The sequence below is a fragment of the Prunus avium genome, chromosome 5, assembly GCF_965620075.1.
Source record: "Prunus avium chromosome 5, drPruAviu1.hap1.1, whole genome shotgun sequence".
NCBI classification, from domain to species: Eukaryota; Viridiplantae; Streptophyta; class Magnoliopsida; order Rosales; family Rosaceae; genus Prunus; species Prunus avium.
In genome coordinates this window covers 13,727,333-13,740,144 of record NC_142288.1, presented here as the reverse complement: position 1 = coordinate 13,740,144, position 12,812 = coordinate 13,727,333, and the positions used below count along the sequence as shown (strand labels likewise).

Below are 12,812 nucleotides of genomic sequence, written 5' to 3'. Positions count from 1 at the left end.
ACCAAGCCTATATCTTTTCCACTTAAATTCAAGATAGAATTCCAACTAAACCTCTCTCTAAAATGAGACTACCCTCATAATATTTTGGCTGAGGCTATAAGATTTGATCAAGGAGATGATAATTTTTTTTACTCTATCCTTTTAGCTGTTATTTTCTATGGCTACTGAGTGTGAAAAAAAAGGGTAAAAAACCTGTTCAAATAGGATGTGAGCAATTAAAATTAAAAATAGAGTTCCTAGTGTTGTTTGGCCATCTTAAAATCAAAGCATATTAATAGCCTAAAAATTATAATTTTTTTTAAATACAAGCGATAGTGTAAGCGACACGTGATTTACATCTCACATCATTTAATCTTGGAATTTATTTCCATTAAAAGTGTGCATTAGTAACTTGTGAATTTACCCAAAAATATACACGCAACACACGCAACTAGATGTGGGAAGTTGGTTTTTACTAACTGGGGGGTGATCGTGCTTGTGCCTCCCAATTTAGCCGACAGGCTCGATCCCCTCTCCCTCCTCACTCACTCGCACCGATTCTTAAAACTTGAGATTCTATTATACAGATCATCTCATCGCAGTCGTAGTCTTCCTCAAAATTCTCTGCCTCACCTCCTCCTTCTGTTGCTGTTCAGGTTTTTTCCTTTACTTAATTTGGAAATAAATGGAAAAGACATATGTGCCCCCTTAAAAAGTGACTGTTTTACAGCCAGTGGCTGTCACTGTAACACAGAAAAACTCAACACCTAAGCCGCATTCTCTTCTTCCTCATCTCCCATCTCTCCAAGCGTCTTCTCTCTCTCTCTCTCTCTCTCTCTCTCTCTCTCTCTCTCTCTCGTCTTCTCTTTCCGTCGGTAATCAAGTATCTCAGGTTGAAGAAAATGGATTGCGCATTCTTGGGTATAAATCCCATTTTGTTCCAAGAAAGTTTTGCAGGAAATGGGAATGGAAATGGTAGGGTGTCTCCGATGGCGCGTTCTAATTCTAATACAAGGAGAAGACTTCCCAGCAACCTTCGCTACCCGCGGCGCACCAAACTTCCTCCGGACCTTGGAATCAACCACTTGTTGAAGAACACCACAGAACCATCATCTCAAACGGAATTCAAGGAAGCAGAAGCAGAAGAAGAAGAAGATGGCGAAGATATTGCTTGGGAGGCAGATGAGATTGAAGCTATTTCATCACTTTTCCAAGGGAGGATACCCCAAAAGCCCGGAAAGTTGGATAGACAAAGGCCTCTCCCCCTCCCACTTCCTTACAAGCTTCGACCTTTGGGACTTCCTAGGCCGAAGAAACATGTCAAGATGGCACCCATTTGTGATCAAGTCTACAAGAACCCCAATGCGCTTGTTGGTTTAGCAAGGGAAATTAGAAGCCTTGGGGCAGATGAAGATGTGGGACTAATTCTCAACAAGTGGGTTCCCTTTCTGAGAAAAGGGTCTCTCTCCATGACAATTAGGGAATTGGGTCACATGGGTCTCCCTGACAGAGCTCTGCAGACCTTCTCTTGGGCTCAGAAACAGCCTCACCTCTTCCCGGATGACCGGCTTTTGGCTTCCGCTGTTGAGGTCCTGGCAAGGAACCATGAGCTTAAACTGCCATTCAATTTGGACAAGTTCACCAGTTTGGCAAGTCGTGGTGTGATTGAGGCAATGGCAAGAGGGTTCATCAAAGGGGGAAGCTTGCATCTTGCTTGGAAGCTTATATTCATAGCTAAGAATAGTGGAAGAAAGTTGGATACGAGCGTATATGCCAAGCTAATACTGAAGCTTGGGAAGAACCCGGATAAGCATAGGCTTATAGGGACCTTACTGGACGAGCTTGGGAAAAGAGTAGACCTGAATTTAACCCAGCAGGATTGTACTGCTATTATGAAAGTGTGCATTAGGCTTGGGAGATTTGAAGTTGTGGAGAGTGTTTATGACTGGTTTAGACAATCTGGGCATGATCCAAGTGTCGTTATGTACACAACTCTGATTCATAGCCGCTATTCAGAGAAGAAATACAGGGAGGCCTTGGCTGTGGTTTGGGAAATGGAGGCTTCAAATTGTCCCTTTGATTTTCCAGCTTATCGTGTGACAGTAAAGCTTTTTGTTGCTCTGAATGATCTTCCAAGGGCTGTAAGATATTTTTCCAAGCTTAAGGAAGCAGGTTTCTCTCCGACATATGACGTCTACCGGGACTTGATTAAAATGTACATGGTTTCTGGGAGGCAAGCAAAGTGTAGGGATGTATGCAAGGAGGTAGAGATAGCAGGATTCAAGTTAGATAAAGAAACAATGTCACAGTTGTTGCAATTAGAAAGTGAGAAAAGGTTAGGTTTTTAAAATCCAAACTTCTCTGTTGTAAGCTGTAATTACTAATTACTAATTCCCTCATATAGAAGTTCTTTCTGCCCATCTTGTTTGGTTTATTTTTGCATATGCACGCTTCTCTTATCTTTATGGTCATCTTCACATAAGTTTCACAAAGCCATCAGGGGCATCCTTGGTTGTTCTTCACATTTCATTCTCATTTTGTATTCTTGATGACTAATGGAAGTGCATCTGTACTGTAGATAAACTGCAGTGTGTTTTATTTTATTATTTGTCCCTAGCTTTGCATAGCATCCAGACAATGCATACATACAAGTAAAAGAAATGAGCACTCCCTAACATGATCGTCTTTGAGTTATTCCACATATTTGGTTTCTGCATTTTTTTTTGTTTTGTTTTGGTATTAGTGAATACCATCAGAAGCCAGACTTCAAATCCCGTCTCCCCTTTCGAACGGAGTGAAGGTGGAGAAGTGAATAATGCTGAAAATTCCGAGTCTCACGATGAGGATGGGATTTCCGAGCCATACGTGGGTATGGAATTTAATTCTGAAGAGGCTGCCAAGACTTTCTATGATGAATACGCCAGACGTTTGGATTTTAGCCCTAAAGTTGGTCAATCTAGTCGTTCTAAACCTGATGGGAAACCATTGCTCAGGAGTTTGTATGTGGCAGAGAGGGTTTGAAAAGAGGGAATGCTTAGGATAGAGTTAAAGGGTCAAGACAAGTGGGTTTCAATGAAATTTGTGAAGTAGCATAGTCATGCCTTGGTGAATTACATGGCCAAGACTCCCTAACTTTACGGTACAACAACCTATGTTGAGAAGCCATCAAATACGCAGAGGATGGAGCAATGACTGCTATTAGAGGTGGTGGGAAGAAGGTTTCCGTTGTTAAGAAAAATGTAGCTAAAGTTGCGCCTCGTAGCTCTCAGGTTACTGTGACTGGCTATGATGACAGGAAGAACTCAACATCAACGTCCGATATGACCTCTTTGTTGTGGCCACGCCAAAATGAAGTAATGAAGTGATTTAATCTGAATGATGCTGGTGCACCTGCTCAAACTGTTTCTGACTTGAATTTGCCAAGAATGGCCCCTGTATCTCTTCATCGGAATGATGGTACTTGTGAGAACGTGGTATGGAAAAGAGTTCTTTGCTTTGTTTCTGTTCTTGTATATCCTTTTTTTCCAAGTGCAAGATCATGGCATTGATCTGGTTTTTTCTGTAGGTTGTACTTCCTTGTCTAAAGTCAATGACTTGGGCTATGGAAAATAAGAACTCAGCACCAGGAAATAGAGTAGCTGTCATTAACCTGAAGGTATGCATCTGAAGAAGTGAAACAATAGTTGTGACATTTTGTATCATCAAATTAGCTCAAGTTGGTGGTGTTGTATTTGATAATGAGAGCCTGGATCCCTGAGTCCATAATTGAAATATTTTTAGGGTTAACTATTGATTTGCCCCTTGAACTTGTACTTAACTTTCGATTTACCCCCTATCCTTTTTTTTATAGAAAATTAAGGATCTCAATTATTATTTTTAGTCAATTTCCCCCTACCGTTAGATTCACTCACATTTTATCCAATTAGTGTTAAGAATGGTCTCACTCACATTTTATCCAATTAGTGTTAAGAATGGTCACATGCTTGCATATGACACTTAAATAATTATAAAATAATGTTATAAAACAATAAAGAAAAAGAAAACAAAACGAAAACATTTCCCAACCCCATCTTGCTCCCACCAATCCCTAGCCTCCCCCACCATCATCCCCAAGCCACCCCACCATAGTCTCCCAACTCCAGCACCCCTCTTTTCCCAAAAAACCACCTTAACCCCTTGAATTCCTTAGTCCACCCAACACCCACATCGTGTAATATCTGCGTCATGCTACTCAACCAACAACCCCCACCTGATACGCCCATATATGAGAGAGAGAGAGAGAGAGAGAGAGAGAGATGTTGTGCTTGTGGGTTATGGAATGCTTGTATTTTTCTGAATCTTTGTTGTGATTTATGGTTGGGTATGCTTTGTATTGAGTTTAATTACAAGTTGGGGGTTTGATTTTGGTGGTGGGGGTAACAATGAGGAAGAGGTGGCTGGGTGGGTGCAGGAAAGGGCAGGTAAGGGCAAGGGCAAAGGGATGGAGAAGGCTGGGGGGAGGTGGGGGTGTAACAGTAGTGGGGAACGGGAAAAGAGGTGGCTGAAGGGTTTTTAATTATTATAATTTTGTGTTTTTTGTCTCAAAATTTTAATTATTGTTAAGGTGCAAAAATGACCAAATTGCCCTTAAATAGCCTCACATGCTTAGCACTACCAAAATTCCTTAAATTTGCTGCCTACTGTTCCTAAAGGCTGAAGCTAGTGGTAAGTGGAACAACAACTGTTTGATTCCGACCCTCCCCCTGACTTGTGGGATTCTCCCCACAATTAAGATTAAATAGCCCAACATTTAGAATTCATGGTATATCGAGAGGTTACAGTTGCAAGGAAACATTGATACTATGATATGTTTAATGCTTATTAAATAAATCTCTTAAGATGCGGGCTAACAGATTGTTTATGTTGTAACTTATTCAATCTTTAGTTCTCAAATGAAACTAACCCTCTTAAGTCTTAGAACTTAAAGCTTAAGCCCACATATGTTGATTATTATTGTTATTATTTTTTATATAACTATTTTGGATATGAAATGAAAATTTTATAGAGGCCATTTCTAGAAAAGTGATAATGTTCTGTTGTATTTGTCTTGTTCTGAAGGTTCTGCTGTATCTATCTGTTCACAACATTCTTCTGTGTGAGCATGATTGCTGTATGTGTTGGTGCAGATGATAGTTTACACTTGATCTTTGAACTGTAGGTAAGTTCAAACGTTGACAAGTTATTAACTTATGCTCCGTCCTTTTGCACATTTGTTTATAACACTCCTCTTTGTAAGTGTATTTGCGATGGTTTGTTAGGGCAGATGATGGTTTACACTTGATCTCTGAACTTCAGGTAAGTTCAATTGTTGACAAGTTATTAACTGATGCTCTATGGTTTGAACGTTTGCTCATACCAATGCTCTGTGTGAGCATGAGGTTGTCTTTGTGCTTGTTTGTGTTGGTGCAAATGATGATTTACACTTGATCTCTGAACTTCAGGTAAGTTCTAGTGTGGACAAGTTATTAACTGATGCTCTATCCTTTGCACATCTGTTCATAACAATCCTATGTGTGCGCATTTGCACCAGTATGTGTTGGTGCAAAGGATGATATTTCTTGTGTGTGTGTTTTTTGTTTTTCGTTGGGGGCGGGAGTTGTTGATTGTGCAACTAATTGATTATATTACGATTTGTGATCGATTATTATGTTTGAATGATAATCATTATCTTCTTAAACTGTTTTTGAATTATTTTAATAGTTCAGGTACCAAAAAGCTTCAACTCGCTTTACACCTTTCGCTTTGAAAGCATTGTTGCTATCAGTCATTTATTATCGTCAAAGGTGAACACTGGCTCATCTCATTCTTCATGATTCTTGGCACTATGGCCTTCACAACCACCATTTTTATGGTTCTTGTTCTTGATTAATTCTATATGGGTTTGAAGCCTTCCAAAGTGAGGTTGAGTTTTAATGGTGAATCTTTTGGTAACTGTTTTTTTTTTTCGGTCTTGTGCGAGTTATAGGCAGGTTCTCAGTTTTTAAAATGCATTTTTTCCGTTATGTTGAGATGGGGAGAAAGGTAAAAGTGGTTTGGCTACTGTTATCTTTTACATTTTGGGTTTCATTAATGAATCCTCCCACAATTTCTTTATTGTTGACTTGGGTATTCTCTGGTTCGTTCTCTCCTCACCCCGTCCCTCCTTCCCCCACTCCCCTTTCTCTCTATGTGAATTAGTTTCTCTGCTTTTTAGAAGTTCATCAAACGGCCAGATACAATTGTTGTCATTGCTTATTAGAACTTGTATGAAGGCACATCCTTTTGACGAATTTGCGGCAATTTCTAAACACATTGAATTTTTCAGTTCTGCACTCTACTCTATATCTTCTAATAAGGGAGATCACTACAAAGTTTGGTTGCAGATAATGTTCTTCCCTGTCGTCTTCAGCTGAGTTTTTGTGACTTTTGTCGCCTTAAGCATTTAGTGAGAGACGACGAGAGAGAAGCACTGGTGCAAAAATTGAGAAAGGAAAGTGTGTTTACTGCTTGTTTTAATCCCAGCCAAAAATTGATGCAATTACTTTGACTGATGAATACAAGTTCTTTCTTCCCATCTTGAGGGGACAAATTTCTCTAATAAGCTTGATGCATGCATGGATGGATTCTGGTGCCATAACGTCCCTGCACAATAAAAAGTTGATGGATGAATAAAGTGAAAAAGCGAGGTTGAATTCTTACATGTAAATTGTTTACCAGGAGCAGTGTTGACCTCAACAAATATGGAGCTTTAGATTGACTTTAAAATTGACGGAGCCAAATAGAAATTTTTTAAAAATAATACAGATTCTCCTTGAAATCAACGTAAACTACTACTCCTCTGTAGCCAAGAAGGGTCCCTCTTTTTTGGGTAACAAAAAGGGTCCCTTCTTTACTCAGTCTACAAAATGTTATTTTATATTTGCAATGATTTTTTTATTTTTTATTTTTTATTTAGTTCGAGAAAGTAATAAAGTCAGTTTTTAACATAAATCTAATTGGAAGGGCCACATTGAGCAACTGTGTAGTAAATTGACCTACATGATAAAATACAGGGACAACTTTAGTAGTTAACCCTAAATTCTATTACTAAATTATAACTTTTTCTAGGTAGGTAATTGACAGTTCTATCTGCATGTCACGCAGTGCTTTAAATTCAATCCAATTCATATTTGATTATATTGGATTAGATGATTGGTTTTGATAATGGAAAATGACAATAATAAAATATTAAACGTTTATTGTTAGGTTTAATACGAGAGAAAATGTCAAATATAAATAAAATACGAGAGAAAATTGTTTTGATTCTATAATTAAACATAACTCATTCAAATGACTTAAAATATTCATACCTTTTTCAATTACAAAGACCTACACGAGCAAAATAAGCATGAAACTAACTACATTGAATTGGATTTGATTTGATTTTATTTTATTCTCACAAGCAAATCCCTGATCCAATCATGTTAGTTTTGGGAATTACGAATCCAATCCAATATGTAAAATCATCAAAACCAATTAAAATTGGATTGGTCAGTTTGGGCGGATTGGGTCGGTTGATTTGAGTGAATTGGGTCTGTCGATTTAGACGGATAGGATTGGATCTTGCACACCCTTAGAGCATCCACAATGGGCTCCCTAAATCACCTCCTTAGACAAATTTTAGGGATGAATTATAAAAATGCAACTCCAACCATGCTCCCTATCCACCTCCTAAAATAGAGAGTTTTTTAGGAGCTCCTAAATCTGAGGAGAGAGAAAGAACTCCTAGTGACTCCCTATAATTTAATGCTGCTTTATTTAATGAGTATTTCAAACCTTTATTTAATGCTAACTATTTTTTATTTTATTTTATAATAGAGATGACCAATCAAAAAAGAGTTATAGCATTTATGACTCTCCAAATTAGGGAGTATGGTTGGAGTTGAAATTTTTTAGAGAGCTCCTAAAATAGCTTTCTTATAATTTTTAGCTCAATTTTAGCTAAGAAATAGAGAGCATCATTGTGGATGCTCTTATAAAATTTGATATATATTGGTGAGATTTACACATTAACATCAATGACATGTTTACTTACTTGTAATAGGGAACTTAGGAATTGGGAAAGTTAGGAATATGTGTGAGATTAACTACTCTCCTACTTAATCTAGTTCCTAGCTTTTCAAGTATTGAATTACGGAGTTTAAAGTGGAATTGACATCATTTCATTTTTTATTCCTTAAGTGTTATTAAGTTTGAAATTGTAATGACTTTTACATTCATTATAGTAGACGCATGGAAAGTCAAGATTGAAAATAATTTCAATATGCATTTTATAATAAAATATGGCAGCTTTTTATTAGCAATATTCGCTGCAGTTGTACCTGATTCGCATGTTGGTCCTTGAATCGCAAATGGCTTTTGTCGTCCCTAAACTCCACTTCCGTTAGAAAAAATAATCATGGCGTCACTTCTATTACCTATTTCCGTCAATTTTGAGGTGTACAATTGAGGGGCAAAACGACTTTGAATGAATACGACATTGTGAAGCCAGGGCTAAATATGACATAACATTGAGTCTTTGTAGCAAATCGCTATATACTTTTCATTGAATAAATAAAGGGTAAAGTGTCGTTTTACCCTGGAAATAAAAGTCATTTAATTTAACACTTAAAGTAATTAAAACAACCAATTTAACCCATGTCGTTAAGTTTTTAGAATTTCATCAACTTTTCTATCCAAAAAGCCACTTGACAAGACCCACTAGAGGTGTCAAACGGGATGGGCCGACCCAGCATGGCACGAGCATGAATATTAGTGGGCCGTGCTCGGCACGGCATGAAAGCTTAGACCAGGCCGAGATAAAAAAAAAAGGTCCAATGGACCGGGGTGGTCCGTGGCCCGAAATTAAATGGGCTTGGCCCGAGCCCACTTCAAGCACCTACTGCATTTTTTTCACTACCAAGTTGGAACATCAGTTAAAAACTTGAGTAATGAAAGTAAAATTTTTTTTTAAAAAAAAAAAGTGATGCAATGACCAATGACTTACCAAATAGACTCCAGCAAATCAAAGTAGCAAAAGAAAAATAAACATGAGATATGCACCTGGTAGAGGTAGAGAAGGAAAGTATCAAACTATCAATCACAAGCTAATGGTGAACGAAAAATTCAGGAACTTTTCAAGTTCAATTGCTGGGATTTATGAGAACACACAGAAAAGCCAAGAAATTTGGAAACAACAAGAACCAACTAACAGAACAGAAACATGAGATTTAAGCAGAAACAAGTTAACAAAAATCAATGATTTACCTCTCTTTCAGAAGAAGCAGAAATATGACAAATGAAAAGTCCACCACGATCTGGAATTCCCCTGAAATATGAAGTCCAAAAAATCTAAAGAGTTGGTGTGTGCTGTGACTTTGTGGATGTGAAGGCAGAAGAAGAAGAAGGGTGTTGCTGAAGGGTGTTGAGGCTGAAGCTTCGTTGCCAATCAGAGCAGATTGTGTGAGAGAGATGGAATAGAAGCTTCAGGTTTGGGTGTTTTGGCGTCTGATATTTTGCGGGTAGTTTTGGTTTTAATAGGAGACAAAGAGAGAAAAAAAGAAAAAAAAAACAAGGGGGTATTTTGGCATTTAAAAAAATTAAATATGGGTATTTTCAGCATTTTAAAAGTTTCATTAAAGGGAGCCAAGTGCTTCCCGTGTTTTTGTCCTGCATCACTTTTAAGAAGAAGCACCTCTAAAGTGCTTCTTCCAAAACCACTCCAAGTGCTTTTGGATCTCACCCAAAGCGCTTTTGTAATTTTTGCCAAACACCATTTTTAAAATACAGAAGCGCCTTCACCCATTTAGAAGCGCTTTTCGCTGCTCCAAAAGCACTCCCAAATGAGCCCTTAAGGGCTCGTTTGGGAGTGCTTCTTCCCGAAGTGCTTATGCCAGTAGTGCTTATGCCAGTAGCGCTTATGACATAAGCACTTCTACAAAGAAGCAGTTTGTCGTTTGGATGTCACATTTAAAAGTGCTTTTACACTACATAAAAGCACTTTTGATATTTTGTTGAGTGTTTGGTTGACACAGTAAAAGCGCTTTTAAAAGTACTTAAATTTTTTTTAAAGAATCCCAAATATTGAATTTTCGAAACTGGAGGAATTGTTTCTTCTCTTAATTCTGCTCCAACAAATCTGATCTGCATTTAGAAAAATAAGCTAATTAAGGTGACAAAATACAATTAATACATTAATCATAAGAGAGCTGTGCAAGTAATGAGAGGTAGGATCAAATATAATCAAATTCATTCCCTTGCCACATTAATAAATTCTGGAAATTCAAAAGAATACAAAAAGGAATTGCAACAAGCATAAACAAGAAGGATACCATGAACGAGAGAAACAGAATGATATTCTTAAGAACGAATACCAAACCTCCAAATAATTTAAAGAGAGACGGAAGGACAGTGAAAGTTGAAGACCACCCCTTCTTTTGGCTTGAACTTCCAAAGATATTGTGGCAGTTGAAGAAACCATGAAGTGACAATAGCACTCACGGGACTTACGGAAAGATAAACGTTTTCTAGCTTCGTCGATTTCAAAGAAAACAAAGGCTGAAATTTGTCACCACCACTATATTCATAAGAAACAATGTTGGGAGTCTCTATGCTGATCTTCTTTACTGTGGTGTTACTGTTGAAGTTTAATGATAATGGCTTGAGTTTGTGACTCGAGATTTTCAGCGCTGTTGTCATAGGAGAGAGAGAGAGAGAGAGAGAGAGAGAGAGAGAGAGAGAAATGAAAGAAAGGGTATTTTGGCATTTAAAAAACTTAAATATGGGTATTTTCGGCATTTTAAAAGTTTCATTAAAAGGAGCCAAGTGCTTCCCGTGTTTTTGTCCTGCAGCGCTTTTAAGAAGAAGCACCTCTCAAGTGCTTCTTCCAAAACCACTCCAAGTGCTTTTGGATCTCACCCAAAGTGCTTTTGAAATTTTTGCCAAACTCCATTTTTAAAAGACAGAAGCGCTTTCACCCATTTAGAAGCGCTTTTCACTGCTCCAAAAGCACTTCCAAACGAGCCCTAAGTGACTTAACAAAAACACTTGACAAACAGACTTGGAGTAATCTCGTTGAACACCCCAGCCTTAATGACTTAACAAACAGACTTGGAGTTGGAGAGTTGGACTCAAACTCAAAGCGTTGAATAGAGCCTAGAGGTGTCAAACGTCGAAGCGTAAGGAGTCGTGCGTGAAGAAGCGATGAAAACAAAGCATTGTCTCCTCCTCTTCCTCTCGATTTTTGCATCTCCTCTTCCTATCATGAATCTTTATGAAATAGCCCCAATTATAAAAACCCCAAATATGTGTTGGAAGATCCATGTAGCATCATAAAAACCCAAAACCTATGTTGGAGGCATCTAAATAGCTTGCAAACGATCAACAAGGACCAATTCTTTTGCGCCAGTACTGTTGCGAGACTTATATATGGCGGCTCACGAGCTTTCTCTGATTCTATAGAATTGGATTTGCAAGGTAAGAGCTTTAACCATATAGTTTCTATGTTTGGTTGCTCAAACTTTGTGAGAAACATTGATTGTAGGGTCTGAGCTTGTTTTTATTTTATTTTTAATTATTTATCAAAGACAACAGTCTACATTTTTTTATTTTTTGGTGTGGGTTTTGCATATTCTACCTTCTGGGTTCAAATTGGGAGACAAGAAGGAAGATTCAGTCCAATTGAATGGTAAGTATCTGGTTTGGATTTTCAAACATTCTTTTCTTAGTCTTTTTTAGAGAGTTCTTATATACATTAACCCCAAAAAGCTCAATATACCAAAGATGTTAAGTGGAATCTGTAAGATAGAAGAAGCTCAAATTGGTATTACATATAGAAGTTGAGTAGGATTTGTATAAAAGCTCAATATAATTAACAGACTCTGTATAAAAAGCTCAACACATTAGCCCCATTGAAAATTTTATAAAACAATTGATGGGAATGTCGTCATTCTTTTTTGGTCAAATCAGCAAACAGTAGCAATCAAAATGTTCAATGAGATTTTCTTTGTTGGTGTCTGCTGGTATATGGGAATATTTGATTGACTGCATATTGTACTGTAGAGGTTGATATTAATACAAGATATTTGATTGACTGCCTTTTTTGTGTAGGTGTGTGTGTGCACGTAGACACTCCAAATTCAGGCTTTGCAGATGGTTTCCTATGGTAGTTGATGAGGTTTAATATGCTTCAACTTTTGAGGAATCTAAGATCTCACTCTCAGGGAAAGGAGATGAAAAATGCTGATATTTTTCCCGATGTCCTAGATTAATTTTGTTTTCCTTCTTATATAATTTGGGAGGGCAGTGGTACTCTTTTTCCTTGACCCAATTTTCCTCATTTGGGGGGTTTTTTAAGGGAAGGTTTTAACGAGGCCATATTTTTGCCATCCAGCCTTTCATATTGTTTGGATATTTGATTGATTAATGTTTTCAAATAGTTCATCATTCCTTGCTTCTAATTATATTTTTTATGTTTATAATTTGAATTATCTAGTGGGAAAAAAAATCAAGTAAAAAAAAATTCAAATTAAATGGGCTTGTTCTTGGGCCTGAGTATGGCCCGAGCATGAGCACGGGTCCGGCCCAAGCCCGGCACAGCCCGTTTCAATGTGGACTTGGGCTTTGGGCCGGACTGGGATCAATGATTTTACTAAATGGGCCAACACAGCATGGCCCGATAAATTAAATGGGTCGGCCCAGCACGGCACGAATACATTAAAAGCACAAGTTTAAATGGATTGGGCCGGCCTGGCACGGACCGTTTGACACCTCTAAGACCCACCTTGGATTTTCCCTTG

The 12,812-nt window shown here is 37.9% G+C and overlaps 1 protein-coding gene and 3 non-coding genes across 4 annotated transcripts; all 4 read left to right on the top strand.

The window, feature by feature from the left end:
* The first annotated feature begins 481 nt into the window (after positions 1–481).
* Positions 482–6,325, top strand: EMB975 (Tetratricopeptide repeat (TPR)-like superfamily protein). Its single transcript, XM_021971871.2, has 3 exons — positions 482–3,452; positions 3,545–3,634; positions 5,077–6,325. The coding sequence occupies exon 1, from the start codon at positions 882–884 to the stop codon at positions 2,325–2,327; it is 1,446 nt and encodes a 481-aa protein (XP_021827563.1). The 5' UTR covers positions 482–881; the 3' UTR covers positions 2,328–3,452; positions 3,545–3,634; positions 5,077–6,325.
* On the top strand, positions 5,150–5,212 carry LOC148294356 (small nucleolar RNA snoR101). The gene has a single exon (XR_015836172.1). It is a non-coding gene; the product is annotated as a small nucleolar RNA snoR101 (small nucleolar RNA).
* LOC148294355 (small nucleolar RNA snoR101) lies at positions 5,287–5,349 on the top strand. Its single transcript, XR_015836170.1, has one exon. It is a non-coding gene; the product is annotated as a small nucleolar RNA snoR101 (small nucleolar RNA).
* On the top strand, positions 5,433–5,495 carry LOC148294354 (small nucleolar RNA snoR101). The gene has a single exon (XR_015836171.1). It is a non-coding gene; the product is annotated as a small nucleolar RNA snoR101 (small nucleolar RNA).
* Positions 6,326–12,812: the final 6,487 nt, after the last annotated feature.